This window comes from Sapajus apella, unplaced genomic scaffold (genome assembly GCF_009761245.1).
Source record: "Sapajus apella isolate SASKATOON/1434 unplaced genomic scaffold, GSC_monkey_1.0 scaffold51, whole genome shotgun sequence".
Taxonomy (NCBI): Eukaryota; Metazoa; Chordata; class Mammalia; order Primates; family Cebidae; genus Sapajus; species Sapajus apella.
This window is the reverse complement of record NW_022436991.1, coordinates 16,304,888-16,320,022: the sequence shown is the minus strand read 5'-3', so window position 1 is coordinate 16,320,022 and position 15,135 is coordinate 16,304,888. Positions and strand designations below refer to the sequence as shown.

Genomic DNA, 15,135 nt, shown 5'->3' with positions numbered 1-15,135 from the left:
AATTTTTGTATTTTTAGTAGAGATGGGGTTTCACCATGTTGGCTAGGATGGTCTCAATCTCTTGACCTTGTGATCCACCTGACTCAGTCTCCCAAAGTCCTGGGATTACAAGCGTGAGCCACCACGCTGGCCAGCTCAACATTTTTAAAGGCCTTGGTGCCTGAGGAAGCCAGGATGTGCCAATTTTTAGTGGGCGCCACCCCCATTTTAACGGGGCAGAACCAGAGCGGCCACCCTGGTGGCCAGAAGTTAACACTCGAGCTGGCCTAATGTCGCTCACCCCCTTTTTTTTTGAGATGGAGTCTAGCTCTGCTGCCCAGGCTGAAGTGCAGTGGCACAGTCTTGCTCACTGCAATCTCCTCTTGGGTTCAATGGATTCTCCTGCCTCAGCCTCCCAAGTAGCTGGGACTACAGGTGTGAGCCACCACACCCTGATAGTATTTGTTTGTTTGTTTGTTTGTTTGTTTTTGAGACATTTGAGACAGAGTCTTGCACTGTTGCCTGGGCTGGAGTTCAGTGGTGTGATCTCAGCTCACTGTGACCTCTGCCTCCTGGGTTCAAGTGATTCTCCTGCCTCAGCCTCCCAAGTACCCACAACTACAGGTGCATGCCACCACGCCCAGCTAATTTTTTGTATTTTTAGTAGCGATAGTGTTTCACTATGCTGGCCAGGCTAGTCTCAAACTCCTGACCTCGTGATCCGCCCACCTCGCCCTCCGAAAGTGCTGAGATTACAGGCGTGTGCTACTGCACCCAACCTAATTTTTGTATTTTTAGTAGAGACGGGGTTTTGCCATGTTGGCCAGACTGGTCTTGAACTCCTGACCTCAGGTGATCCACCTGCCTAGGCTTCCCAAAGCGCTAGGATTACAGATGTGAGTAATTGCATTGCACCTGCCAGTACCCCATTTTTGAAGGCTGAGGAGACTACTTCCCTTAGCTGGGGTGGGGAAAGCAGAATGGGTGTGCCCAGGGACAGCCCATAAATCATCCTCACGGGATAAAGTCTTTCTAAGGAAAGGAGCCCTCAAAACCACAGGTCTCCGGGATGGAAACTGGCCAAAGGCAGTGGATACAGTGAAGAACATCTTGAACAGTGAAAAAGGAATCTTGAGTTCTGATCCTGTGCTGGCTAAGCTGTACAAGTGTGAGGATTCTCTGAGAGTCACTAAAGGTTAGGCCGTTTATGTGTGGTCAAACCATATACAATTTGTCCTCCATGTCTGTGTGTCCCACATATGAAGATTCAGTGAACTGCGGGTTGAAAATACAGGGTTCAGGCGTGGTGGCTTACACCTGTAATCCTGCACTTTAGGAATTCAAGGAGGAGGATTGATTCAGGCCAGGAGTTCAAGACCAGCCTAGGCAGCATAGAGACCTCCTTTCTACTAAAAATTTGGGGAAAAACAAAACAAAATAAAACAACTATCTGGGCCTGGGAGCCCGCGCCTGTAGTCCCGCCTACTCTGGAGGCTGAAGTGGAAGGCTCACTTGAGACTAGGAGGTCAAGGCTGAGTGAGCTATGATCCCTTCACTGCACTCCAGCTTTTTACTACAACTACCTGATCTTCAGGGTTGTTATTCCACCTACCCAGAGTTCTGGTGCCTCACTTTTGACCTTACCTGACATCGTCAGTTACCGATAGTTAAGGATTAGCCTATGCCTTATAAATCCCTGATCAGGGTTACTACCTCACCATCCATACTCTTCTCCCTCCAATCCACTGGCCACCAATGACTCCTGTTAGAAGAATCTTGCATGTTTGCAAATCTGTTCCTCCGAGGAACAATAAGGCCAGGCACAGTGGCTCATACCTGTAATCTCAGCACTTTGGAAGGCTGAGGCCAGCAGATCACTTGAGGTCAGGAGTTCGAGACTAGTCTGGCTAACATGATGAAACCCCATCTCTACTAAAAATACCAACATTAACCAGGCGTGATGGCGGGCTCCTGTAATCCCAGCTACTTGGGAGGTTGAGGCAAGAGAATCGCTTGAACTGGGAGGTGGATATTGCAGTGAGCTGAGATCATGCTACTGCACTCCAGCCTAGGTGACAGATAGAGACTGTCACCAAAAAAAAGAGAAAGGCTGGGCGAGGTACCTCAGGCCTGTTATCCCAGCTCTTTGGGAGGCTAAGGTGGGCAAATCACCTGAAGTTAGGAGTTTGAGACCAGCTTGGTCAACATGGCGGAAACCGCCCCCCCCCCACACCCCCCCTACTTGGGAGGCTGAGGCTGGAGAATTGCTTAAACCCAGGAGGCAGAGGTTGCAGTGAGCTGAGATGGCACCACTGCACTCCAGCCCAGGTGACAACGTAGGTCCTCCACCCAGATCCTCCGGGAGTTCTTTTTGTTGTTTCTGTGTGGCCAGATTACCTTTGATGTGCTTTCAAAGGCAGCTTTTTTTTTTCAAAGGTACCAGCACCTGAGGCTCTTCTTTAAAAAACCATCCTTAGGCTAATAGAGCTGTTTGTTTTCCCAACAGACTTTACCCAGTGACTGCCAAGTGGAGAAACTAATCAATGCCTCTGAGGTTTAGCTCTCTTGCCTTCAACCCTGAGGCATAATTGACTGGTTCTAGGCTTTTGCCTGAGGTCACATCCTTGCTTGGCTTCCTCCCCTTCCTCTTCCTGCTTCTCCTACTCCCTTCTGGGAGCACTTTCTTAACAAATCATATGGACAAAAATCCTCTCAGGTTCTCCAAACTGAAACATCCCTTCCTAGCTCAAAACCCACATGGGCCAGGTGCTGGCTCACGCCTGTAATCCCACCACTTTGGGAGGCTGGGGTGGGAGGATCATTTGAGGCCAGGAGTTCAAGACCAGCTGGGGGTAGGAGGCAACACAGGGTTTTGCAGAAACCGTTTCTACAAAAAATTTTTAAAATTTAGCCAGGCATGGTGTTCCCTGCTACTCAGAAGGCTGAGGCAGGAGAATCCTTTGAGCCCAGGAGTTCACAGCTACTATACTCCAGCCTGGGCAACAGAGCCAGACCCCATTTCCAAATACATAAGAACTCACCCATGGATCCCTACTGCATCAAGATAAAGCCCATGTTTCAGGGTCCTGGCCTCTGACTCCTGCCTGCCTCTCCAGCCTCACCACCCTGCCCTCCAGCTAGCAGGAGTTTTCAGTCTAGGAAGTCACTGTGGTTTCCTGGCACCTGCCATATGACCTCTGGATACAACTTCCCCTCCATCCCCCAACTCCATCCCCCTGAAGGGTAGGAGTTGATACAGGCCTAGAGTTAGACTCAGGAAGTTTGCTGTGGGAGCTCAGATGTGAAGGCAAGAGAACCTTCCAGTCCTCTCAGCCCCACCAGGCTGCTCTCGGGCCTTTTTTTTTCCCTGGCAAGGTGGGTAGGGTGTTCCCACCTAAGATGTAATCTGAGTTCTGAGTCAAGTCTAACCTTGTGCCTACTTGATATCTTTGCCCAAATCCCTGGTCCTCCCTATCAGGGTCCCACCTTTCCCTGTAGTGGGGCACCCAGTCCCTGCTGGGGCCTGCCAGGGCACGACCTTGTATGCCTTTTTCCTTGGCAGCAGCAGACATATTCCTTGGCGATGGTGATGACCACATCTGGGACATTGTAGGGAGTATCTATTTTTAACCTTACTCTGGCTCAGGAGGTTGCCCAGTCTGGTGACCTTACCTCTAGAAACTGAGTGCCAGGAAAGGAAGAGTCAGAACTGAGGCCTGAAGCTAGGTCAGCCTGGGCCTTCAATATTATCTGGGACCCGGAAACATTTGTTCAACAAGATAAAAGTCCTTTGTGTAAGGTGCCATAGTCACCCCACTCCCACAAAATCAAACATGCAAGAGACTTGGAACAGATTCTACTCCTGGCCCGCCAGACTCTCAGGGCAGGTAAGAGACTGGGATATGAACCAGTTCAACCCAAGGGCTCAGTGAACCTGAATGGGTCAGAAACAAAAGCTCACCTGCCCTCCCCACACACGGGGCCCGAGAGGGCATTCAAAATGTGAACTTTAATAACAACAGGTCAGAGTAGGGGTTCCCCAGGAACAAGAATGAGGGAGCTGGTGCTGGAGGCCTCGGGGTGCCCACTTCCACTATCCAAGGCCTGGAGGCGAGGAGGCAGTGGACCCTATCGAGGTGGGGCGGTGCCCAGCTCCATGTAAGTCCATCTGTCTGGGGCCCTGAGACCCAAGATGCAGCAGTGTGTGGAGCAGGGGAGCCGCCCTGCCTGACTCAGGAGGTACTGCAGGAAATGCGGCCCAGGCTGGGCAGGCGAGCAGGCCAAAGGCTGTGGAGTCAGATTCGGAAGCTTTCCTCCCGGCCATCAATGTGGCGGAGCCGCAGGTAGACGTCCGTGCCAATGCCCTGCAGGGACTGCAGCTGCAGGGACCCACCGAGGTACTCCGCGTAGGCCCGTGACGTGGGCAACCCGAAGCCAAAGCTGGGGGTGGGCAGGGGGACAGGACAGGAGGCTTCAGAGGCTTGAGTCTCCTGGGGTCCCCCACCCCTCCATACTGGCCAGGCAGGGTCTCACCCGTGCATGGGTCCTGACTGGGCACCACTGTGCATGTCCAGATGACCAAAGAGGGGGCTGATCCGGGGATCCTGTGTGCTGGCCTCGGCTGTGGTGAAGTGGTAGTCCATGACCCGGTCCAGGTCTTTGTGAGCAATTCCTCCACCACGGTCTGAGATCCTGGCAGGATGGCGACAATAATGGGCTTGGCTCAACTTTGACAGGGGACTCACCACCTCCCAAGCAGACAGTGCAAAGTCTGCCTTCCTGTCCCTTCCACCCAGAGCTGGAATGTGGTCCACCGAGACCCTTGGGCCTTGTTTGTATCGTCCTCACCTCTGCCAAGACCACTGACTGCTTATACCTTCTCATAGGTTGTGACATTTATCCTCAGCCCAGCATCCTGGACCAGTTACTCCTGTTTCTCAATTTCAAGCTCCTCAGCTGCTGACAGAGGCAGGATACCGAGGCCAGCAGCTGGCCCCAGATCCATTAATAACCAGCTCATGGCCATCTCAGGATCCAGAGAATGGTTTGTCTGGCCAGGGACCGAGTCCCAGAATGGGACAGGAAGAGCTCAAGGTCCTAGAGCAAGCCAGAAACAGTGCCTGGACCCCCATCCCATCCACCTCAGCCCAACTCCCACTCCAGGCAAACCTGATGATCAGATCAACATCATTGTTGGCGATGGTGATGACCACATCTGGAACATTGTAGGGAGTGTCTAGGTGACTCTCCATTGTGGCTCTATGCAGAGGGGAAAGAGCAGTAGGTAGGAGCATGCGGTTCCTGTCTGCCCCCTCCCAGCACGTCCAGCCAGCCTACCTCATGGCATTCTTGAGCAGCTCTGGCAGGATATAGTCCAGTGGCATAGGGATGAAGGGGAAACGGGCGGCCACGTGGCCATTGATGCGGACACGGGGCGCATTGCCATACTTGTGCTCACACAGGCGTCTGTGGACAGGAGTGAGGGTTCAGACAGGCTCCTCCACCAGTGGTTTGCAACTGGAGACAATTCTGCCCCACCTAAGTAACATTTGGCAATGTGTGGAAACATTTTTGTCACAACTAAGGGGTACTACTAACATCAGTGATGCTGCTATACTTCCTAACAGGCATGGGGAAGCCCCTATGACAAAGAATTATCTAGCTCAAAATGTCAATAGAGTCATGGTTGAGAAACCCTGCCCTCACCGGATCATGTCCTGGACAAGGGCTCAGACCCAAGTCTCCCCTGCCCCAGATGTCTGCCCACCCCCTGAGCCATTCTGGGCTCACCTGGCAAAGTCCACCCACTTCTCAATAATCTTCTTTGGTGAGAGACGAGTACAGATGATGCCAACAAAGTCAGGCTGGCCAGAGAAAGGAGGTCAGGACTACCCACACCCTTGGCCCCACCTCGGCCCCCAGATGCTGGCAGCTTTGGAACTGCCCCAAAGCACCAGTCCCACAGCCTCACCCCCAGGTCCTTGACCTGGATCCCCAGACCAGTCTCCGCTGTCTCAATGTTCCCAGGTCCCAGAGCCCCACCTTGTCCTCGTGCAGCGCCAGGTGATGTGTGGCCAACATGCGGATTCCAAGCCTCGAAGTCAGCGTCTTGTCCAAGAAGTAGCGGACAAGCTTTTCATCCTGTAAAGAGTGAGGCCTCAGAATCCCATGCCCTTCCCAGCCTCCAGCAGGCCCTGCCCCTCCTTCGCTGCCCCAACCTGTATGTGCTTCCGGCTCTCACGCAGGCCCTCTGCCAAGAGGGTCACCACATCCTTGTGGTCATCCAGCAGCTGTCGCACCAGCTGGCAGTACTGAGCCTCTTCCGCCTGGTCCTTGATCTGCAGGTCACAGAGTCATGAGCAAGGGTGGTCTGAGTCCAACCTCTCAGCCCCTCACCCTGCTTTAGCCCAGCCCTCACCGGAGCGAAGTCTGTCAGCTTCTGGAAGGCACGGATGTACAGCTCATGCTGCAAGGAAGAGGTGTGGAAATTCACAGGGCTGCATGGCCACTGAGCAGATGCCACCCACACCTACCCATGGAGATACCCAACCTGGTCAACCATGTATCAAACCCCCACTGTGACACTTCCGCCCCCATGAATACACCTTTGGCTTCTAAAGGCCTAGGGCTGAATCCTGTGTGGCCCTGACACCTTTAGGCAAGCAAGCGTCCACCACTCTGGGCCCCAGACTCCCCACTTTCCCCCAGGCAGGGTGGTAAGGTCCTCTCTACCTTACCACATGTAGTATTGTGGGGTTGCAGCCAATGATGAAAGGAAGGCAGCGGAAACCCTTGATGCGGTGAGCGATCCTCACTGGAAGTTCTTGCTGCAGGTACCGAGCACTTTTCTAGGAGAAAAAGAAGGGAAGGCATGGCTGGGCCCTGAATGTCTGGGAGAGCTCCAGGAGCCACGAGGCAAATAGAGAGTGTGAATCTTACCAGAAGGTGGCTGCCATCCTGAGAGCGGCCGGAATAGAGCATCATGGTGGGAGTGAGGCGGACTGAGGGCTAGAGACGGAGAGGGAACTTGAGCAGAGAACCCCCAACACTCCCCATCTCGCGGCGGCCGTATCCTGGACCCCGGGCTCGCCACCTTGCTGCCTACCTTCTCTGCTGCTGCATCGATGGCCGACTGGTTGTAAAAGGAGGTGACGGTCTTGGAGCGCTCCCGTGCCATCTCCACGTGGTGTGTGTCAGTGGCTGACGTTGAGCGGGACCGGATCCCGAGTGCAGGCCCCAGGAGGGGCCGGAGTGGAGGCCCACCCCGGGGGCCGCTCCCCAGCACCGACGCCAGGATCATCGTCCTGTTTCTTTCAGACCCAGCGGCCGCTAAGGCTGAAGACCCAGGGGGCAGGGGCGACCCAAATGGGGTAAGGGGGGTGTGGGTGGGTAGAGGCTCTTCTCCAACTTCAGGGACAAGGGCGCGTCGAGGATGCTGACAGTCTCAGCCCGTGGAGAGGAGCTCCCATCTACCGGGACAGGGAAGGGGAAGTTGTAAGAATCTGAATCCACACAGTTCGCGGCACCGGTGCACCAGTCTCCCCAGACGCGGGAGACCTCTGCCCACCTCTCCCACCGCCTCCCCAAATGAGCACAGGCCGCGCCCGAAGGACCTGGCCTCCCGGGGGTTCTATTCCTCAACCCAGGGTTCTACTGGCGGTGGGTGGGCTGTTGGGGGAGGAGACTCTCAGACCCTTCCAGCCCGAAAACCTCGCCCCAGGTTCCCGGGCACCCTCCTCAGTGGGCGGGGCTGCCCCTGCCTGCCCAGGACCTTCAAACCTGGGCCCTGGGAGGGCGGCCAGCGGACGTGCGACACCAGTCCTGGGCTCCAGTGTCGGCTCGGGAGAGTGCGGCCTGGAGTCGCCGGGGCCCCCTACGCGGGTCACTTGGTTCGGCCCAGACGCCCCCCATATGGTAGATGCGAGCCCTGCCTGCGTGCCAGCGCAGTGATGGAGGCTGTGGACGTGCGCCGCAGGGCCTCCGTGGACTGGGTCGGCAAGGATCTCCCCACTTACCGTGGGGCTGGAGCCAGGGCCCGGGTCCGAGCGGAAGGGCTCGAACAGTCCACTCGCCGGGGGCCCAGTCGCCTGCGCCCTCCGCCGCCGTGACGTCACTCGGGGCAGCGCCCGGTGTGTCCTGGGAGTTGTAGTTTGCCTTGAGGACGTGCAGCCCTGGGCGCCCGCGCGCCCGCGCCCCCATGCATCCAGGCCACGCCCCTGCTCTCGGACCCCAAAGAGCACCGCTTTCTCACCGCGGCTCCCGAAGCTCCATGTCCCTCCTCGCCTCTTTCTCCCGCTCTATGAAACGGGCTCCCTGGGAGCCGGATGATCTTATATGTAAAGCGCACAGATCACACCCTGCCTGACTCTTTCTCGGCGGTCTTGTCCTCCTTCCAGTTCTTGGTTCATTTATGGGAAACCAGGCTGCCTGCTTCAAACCCCAGCTCGGCCCCTTAATCCCTGGAGCAAATTACTTAACTGCTCAGTGCTTGGTAAGATGAAGCGGTATCATCAGTTTTGGGGTTGTGTGGATTACATGAATTTATATGAGTGCCTAGAACAGTGCCAGGCGTGGAATTAGTACTATGTAAGGGTTAGGCATTATTATTATTCACTCATGCCTGCAGAGAATGCAAGTCACTTGACTGGATGCTTTTTCTACATCAGGAGAGGATTGAGCAGTGAATTGAATAGATCTTTCCGTGCACTGCACAGGAAGACAGTTTCATCTTCTGAACTCCTGAGGTCTGCCTTGTCCTCCCAAAGTGTTGGGACTACAGGCGTCAGCCACTGTACCTGGCCTAAAACAATTGTCTTCTTACTGGCTTCTCTGACATTTGCCTGTCATAGGCTGTGATGAGGGCTTTCAGAGGAGGCTGCCGGAGCCTCAGACAGGGACTCAGACAGCTGTATAGGTGCAGCCTGAGTAGGACTCAGTGTGTGCATGTGCAATGTGTGTAGTGTGTACTTGTACTGATTGGAATTTTCTTTACCGTGGTTACATATTTCCTAAATATTTTCAATAAAAAGTACTGAATGAAGCAGGTGACATCTGGAGGCTGTATGTATTTGGAGATGGGGTCTTGCTCTGTTGCTCAGGCAGGAATACCATGGCTCCATCATAGCTCACTACGGCCTCCAACTTAAGTGATCCTCCTGCCTCAGCCTCTCAAGTAGCTGAGACTATAAGTGAGCACCACTACACCCGGGTAATTTTTTCCCCCTCAAGCAATTATTTTGCCACGACCTCCCAAAGTGCTGGGATTATATAGACATAACCCACCGCGCCTGCTTTTGTATTAGAGCCGGGGGTCTCGCTATGTTGCCCAGGCTGGTCCCAAATTCCTGGCCTCAGCCTCCTGAATTGTTACAGGCATGAGCCACCACACTGGGCCTGGAGGCTGTCTTTAAACTTGGAGGTGGGCCGGGGGCCGTGGCTCACGCCTGTACTCCTAGCGCTTTGGGAGGCCGAGGCAGGCAGATCACCTGAAGTCAGGAGTTTAAGACCAGCCTGGCCAACATGGTGAAATCCTGTCTCTACTAAAAATACAAAATTAGCCGGATGCGATGGCGTGCACCAGAATGTACAGGGCCAATGGGCCCTGTTTCTCAGAAAATTGGTTACAAAGATGCCAGATGTCTCAGACCACAAGCTCTCAGAACAGAATGCCCTACATAGCTCAGGGTGGGCAACATAGCTCAGGGTGGGCAAAATGGAGTTAGCAGGATTGTTTAAAATGTATTCATTATGGGCCGGGCGCGGTGGCTCAAGCCTGTAATCCCAGCACTTTGGGAGGCCAAGGCGGGTGGATCACGAGGTCAAGAGATCGAGACCATCCTGGTCAACATGGTGAAACCCCGTCTCTACTAAAACTACAAAAAATTAGCTGGGCATGGTGGCACGTGCCTGTAATTCCAGCTACTCAGGAGGCTGAGGCAGGAGAATTGCCTGAACCCAGGAGGCGGAGGTTGCGGTGAGCCGAGATCGCGCCATTGCACTCCAGCCTGGGTAACAAGAGCGAAACTCTGTCTCAAAAAAAAAAAAAAAAATGTATTCATTATAGCTAAGCTAGGGTATTTCACCTGTAATCCCAGCTACTCTGGAGGCTGAGGCAGAAGAATCGCTTGAACCCGGGAGACGGAGGTTGCAGGGAGCCGGAGATGGCGCCACTGCACTCCACCCTGCGACAGAGCAAGACTCCGTCTAAAAATAAAAATAAATAAATAAACTTGGAGGTAGAAAATAAATAAATAATAAACATAAACTTGGAGGGAGGATCCCTCACCGTGGCTGGCCTGCCTGAGGAATTGGGGGCAGATCACAGAAAAGGGGCACCCTGCGTCCCTGGGTTTCCTCTTTGCCCCCCACCCACACCGTTCCCACCTGTTCTTTCCAGCGTCCTGGAGTACAGCCAGGCGGCGGCAGCCCCGAGGCAGGCACGGCTGGAGCCCGTGGCAGAAGGGAGCGGGAAGGGTGCTCCTGGCGGGCAGGACAGGCTGCGCTCTGTGCGCCAGAACCCGGCCCTCACGTGGCCGCGGCGTGGACAGGGGCCGCAGGCGGGGAAAGCTGCGGCTGCCACGGAGGCGGAGGCATCTGGCTGACCAGCCTCACCCCATTTGACCCGCCGCGCCTCGTCCCCAGCTGGCCCGGACTTGCTGCTGCCCCCGGCGGCGGAGGTTGGACATGCATCTCGCGAGCCCCCTTTAGAATACGGTATACGATAGGTCAGGCAGCTTTCTAAGCGCCTTCGATGTATTTTTAAAAAATTTACGGCCGGGCGCGGTGGCTCACGCCTGTAATCTCAGTATTTTGGGAGGCCGAGGCGGGAGGATCACGAGGTCAGGAGTTCGAGACCAGCCTGGCCAACATGGTGAAACCCTGTCTCTACTAAAAATACAAAAATTAGCCGGGCGTGGTGGCGCCCGCCTGTAGTCCCAGCTACTCAGGGGGCTGAGGCAGGAGAATCGCTTGAACCCGGGAGGCGGAGGTTGCAGTGAGCCGAGATCGGCACCACTGCACTCCAGCCGGGGCGACAGAGCGGGACTCAGTCTCAAAATCAGTAAATAAATAAATAAATAACCACTGGGTTTAGCGTCTTTGTGACAACAGCCACTAGGTGTCAGGGCAGTGCTGGAGGCAGGAGCTAGTCTATGGCGTGGACAGCAAGGAAGAAGTGAGGAAGTAGAGACTGGAAGTGTAAAGTCTTCTCAAAAACTTGACTGGAGGGGAAGATAGTTAAATGCGGGGAAGGGGAGGCTGGTGAAGGACCTCTTAGTGAAAAGAGATTTGTTCCTGTTTCTGAGATGGGAAAGAGAAACAAGTTGCAATGCAGATGGGGAGGATAGAGGAGTTGAAAGTGTAGGAGAGGTGGGTCACTATCAGATGCGACGTCTGTGAAGGAGAGACCTCAGCTGGTCCACGGAAGGCTTGGAAAAGAGAGGGTGACTGTTGAGTTGATCCAAGCTTAGGTGTTGCCAGGCGGGTGCCACGATAGTAGAGAGGTTAGGATGCTGACCAGGGTGTTTGTGGCCAAAGGAGTGGCTCTGGGAACGTAAGGAAGAAAGGGAGACTGACCGGCAGGAAGCACTGGTGAGGCAGGACCTCGGAGGACTGGAGGTTGCAGACACCAATGGTGCCTGAAATAGTTTCAGGGAAAATGCTTCGTTCCCGAACCGGATCGCCGTATTCCCTGGATCCCCTGATCCGCTGGTCTCTAGGTCCTGGATGCTCAACAGAACTTGGCATAGGGTAAGCGCAAATACTGTGACCCACATTAACAGCGTTTTTAAATCTCTGGAGACTTCACTTCCCTTGATGCCTTGCAGCCTCCCTGACTACAACTCCCATCATGCCTGGCAGCTGCTGGGGCAGCGATTCTACACGTCCCTGACCCGCCTCACCAGTCCCGGCATTCCTCGTGGTTTCCCTAACTCACCAGCACGACTCGTGCTTGAGAACAGCCAATTGGGTCGCGGAGTGCGAGCCGAGTCACAGGGGCATGGCCATGCCCCGCCCCGCCCCTGCTCCGTGGCTGGTTTCCCTCCGCTGGCGCCTCGGGCGGGACTTGGAGATATGGGCAGCACCTGGGGGAGCCCTGGCTGGGTGCGGCTCGCGCTCTGCCTAGCGGGCTTAGTGCTCTCGCTCTACGCGCTGCACGTGAAGGCGGCGCGCGCCCGGGACCGGGATTACCGCGCGCTCTGCGACGTTGGCACCGCCATCAGCTGTTCGCGCGTCTTCTCCTCCAGGTGCGCTCGGGAGTAGGAGGCGTGAGGCCCAGGGGCAGGGCGGCCAGGTTACCTGATTGATTATTCTGGAATCTGGGATCGGGGTGCCCGGGGAACAGACGCGGGGCTGGACTGCTCGCGGAGTCGCTGCACGGGGGCTGAGCTACCCAGAGATACTGGCGTTCGAGATAAGAGTGCGAGGCAGGGGATCAGACAGTGCTGGTGACTGGGATTATTTCGGGGACTCGCATGTGGATTGGATGCCAAGGAATAAAGGTGACTGGGAAAGGCGGGGAGGCGGGATAGCGGCAGGGACTGATGATGGTGGTCTCAAGGACCGCGCTCGGCGGAGCCGGGGGGTGTTAGCAATGGCTGTGCCCGGGAACTAGGTGGCCCGGTCTGGCTGTGCGTGAGGGCCAAGCCTTAGCATAATGTTGGAATACAGAGGAGGCGAGTAAGTGGCCAGGGAGCTGGAGATTCTGGGGTCCAGAGCAAAGATAATCTGCCCTTGACTCCCAGTCTCTGATTCAAAACCGAGTGACACGTTATACCAGCCTTGCCATGTTAAGAATTACCTAAGGGCCGGGCGTGGTGGCTCACGCCTGTAATCCCAGCACTTTGGGAGGCTGAGGCGGGTGGATGGATCACTTGAGGTTAGAAGTTCGAGACTAGCCTGGCCAACATGGTGAAACCCCATCTCTACTAAAAATACAAAAATTAGTTGGGCGCTGTGGCGGGCGCCTGTAATCCCAGCTACTCAGGAGGCTGAGGCAGGAGAATCGCTTGAACCCGGGAGGCAGAAGTTGCAGTGAGCTGAGATCGTGCCATTGCACTCCAGCCTGGGTGAACAAGTGAGACTGCCTCAAAAAAAAAAAGAAAAGAAAAGAAAAAGAATTACTTAAGATCTAGGATGAAAAGCAGGACCTATGGAGTAGCCACGTCCAGACCTGGTCTGGGGAAAGGGGAGGACACGGTCAGTGACATGGAATCCTGACGTGGCCAAAGGTTCCCGGTGCCTGGAGGTCATCGACCCCTGGACCGGATGGAAGGTGGGGGAAAGGATACCCAGGTGGCTTCTTGGAAATCACCTTTCTAGGGCAGGATCCAAGCCACTAAGTTGACATTCCTAACCTCGTTCTACTCGACCCCACCCCTCTGCCAGGTGGGGGAGGGGCTTCGGGCTGGTGGAGCATGTGCTGGGACAGGACAGCATCCTCAATCAATCCAACAGCATATTTGGTTGCATCTTCTACACACTACAGCTGTTATTAGGTGAGTGGCTCTGCCCCCTCCCTGCAGGCCCTACCCCTCATCCCCCTTGGTCAGCTCAGCCCCTCTCCATGCAATCTTGGTGACCCACACAGCTCACGGCCAGCTTGCTGCTCATCACGGAGCATCCTGGGGGTGGGGAGGTAACTAACAAAAGTCTTTCGATTGGTTTAAGTACTGTTAGAGGTTGAAGGGCTCTTAAAGACATCCTAGGTCCCCAGGTTTTTTGTTTGTTGTTTTGAGACAGGGTCTGGCAGCTGCCCAGGCTACAAGTGCAATGGCATGATTTCAGCTCACGGCAACCTCTGCCTCCCAGCCCAAGTGATCCTCCCACTTTAGCCTTCCAAGTAGCTGGAACCACAGGCGTGTACCACCATGCCTAGCTGATTTTTGTATTTGGTTTTTTTTTTTTTTTTTTTTTTTTTTTTGAGACGGAGTTTCGCTGTTGTTGCCCAGACTGGAGTGCAATGGCACGATCTCGGCTCACCGCAACCTCCGCCTCCTGGGTTCAAGCAATTCTCCTGCCTCAGCCTCCCGAGTAGCTGGGCCTACAGGCACGCACCATCATGCCCAGCTAATTTTTTTGTATTTTTAGTAGAGATGAGGTTTCACCTTGTTGACCAGGATGGTCTCGATCTCTTGACCTTGTGATCCACCCGCCTCGGCCTCCCAAAGTGCTGGGATTATAGGCGTGAGCCACCGCGCCCGGCCTTGTATTTGTTTTTTTGGTAGAGACGGTGTCTCGCCATGTTGCCCAGGCTGGTCTCAAACAATCTGCCCACCTCAGCCTCCCAAAGTGCTGGGATTACAGGTGTGAGCTACCATGCCCCTCCAGCACCCCAATTTTGTGGAAAAGATGCCAAAATTAGTTTTTTTTGATACAGAGTCTCGCTGTCCCCAGGCTGGAGTGCAATGGTGCTATCTCTGCTCACTGCAACCTCTGCCTCCCGGGTTCAAGTAATCCTCCCTGCCTCAGCCTCCCGAGTGGCTGGGATTACAAGTGCCCACCACCACACTGGCTAATTTTTGTAATTAGCTGGCTAATTTTAGTAGAAACGTTGTTTCGCCGTGTTAGCCAGGCTGGTCTCGAACTCCTGACCTCAGGTAATCTGCCCGCCTTGGACTCCCAGAGTGCTGGGATTACAGGCATGAGCCACGACGCCTGGCCGCCCAAAATTACTTTTTGAGGAGAATCTGAGCATAAGCTATCTTTTATTTCATTTAAGGCTCAGCAGGAAAATTCATATCTGGTCCCAGGGATTATTGAACAGATAGGGAAACCAAGGGTATGGGGGACAGTGACACCCCAGGCCCTATTGACGCCATACGCTGGAGATGAGACTACCCATAACCACCCTTCCCAGAAGGCCCCCACGCTCCCTTTGAGTCACCCTTCCCACTTCCAGAGAAGGCATCACTAACGCCTTCCCTGGAAGGGAGAAGAGGGAGGCCCAGCACCACAGTTCCTGGCAGACATATGGTTCAGACTTGGCTATTTAAGAAATTTTATTGCTCAGAACTTTCCGTCCCTGGGCAATGGCAAAAGCTTCAGCGACCAGCCCCTGGGAGGGGACCTGTCAAAGCCGTGTGTGTGTGTGTGTGTGTGTGTGTGTGTGTGTGTGTGTGTGTGTGTGTGTGTGTGTGTGTGTGTGTGTGTGTGTGT

The 15,135-nt window shown here is 54.8% G+C and overlaps 2 protein-coding genes and 1 long non-coding RNA gene across 6 annotated transcripts in view; 2 read left to right on the top strand and 1 right to left on the bottom strand.

The window, feature by feature from the left end:
* The first annotated feature begins 3,468 nt into the window (after window positions 1-3,468).
* LOC116526703 lies at window positions 3,469-6,612 on the top strand. Its single transcript, XR_004258233.1, has 2 exons — window positions 3,469-3,866; window positions 6,007-6,612. It is a non-coding gene; the product is annotated as an uncharacterized LOC116526703 (long non-coding RNA).
* BCKDK (branched chain keto acid dehydrogenase kinase) lies at window positions 3,970-8,515 on the bottom strand. Of its 2 annotated transcripts, XM_032243286.1 has the most exons (12): window positions 7,995-8,189; window positions 7,085-7,448; window positions 6,919-6,987; window positions 6,717-6,827; window positions 6,398-6,445; window positions 6,198-6,317; window positions 6,022-6,120; window positions 5,770-5,843; window positions 5,317-5,445; window positions 5,149-5,238; window positions 4,513-4,671; window positions 3,970-4,419 (listed from the first exon to the last, which is right to left on the bottom strand). In XM_032243286.1, the coding sequence occupies exons 2-12, from the start codon at window positions 7,277-7,279 to the stop codon at window positions 4,275-4,277; spliced, it is 1,239 nt and encodes a 412-aa protein (XP_032099177.1). In that variant the 5' UTR covers window positions 7,280-7,448; window positions 7,995-8,189; the 3' UTR covers window positions 3,970-4,274. The 2 variants fall into 2 exon arrangements, with proteins under 2 accessions (XP_032099177.1, XP_032099175.1); XM_032243284.1 differs by lacking the exon at window positions 6,398-6,445 and having other exon boundaries at window positions 7,085-7,215; window positions 7,995-8,515.
* A 2,528-nt stretch (window positions 8,516-11,043) lies between these two features.
* The window catches only part of VKORC1 (vitamin K epoxide reductase complex subunit 1), a 5,773-nt gene continuing 1,681 nt past the window's right edge, over window positions 11,044-15,135 (top strand). The window contains exons 1-2 of one of the 3 annotated variants that reach the window (XM_032243290.1): window positions 11,044-11,727; window positions 13,366-13,475. In XM_032243290.1, coding sequence (XP_032099181.1) covers window positions 11,609-11,727; window positions 13,366-13,475 — 229 coding nt within the window. In that variant the 5' untranslated portion in view covers window positions 11,044-11,608. Of the gene's footprint in view, window positions 11,728-11,832; window positions 12,225-13,365; window positions 13,476-15,135 lie in introns of those variants that run through there. The other 2 variants (XM_032243288.1, XM_032243289.1) reach the window with 2 other exon arrangements.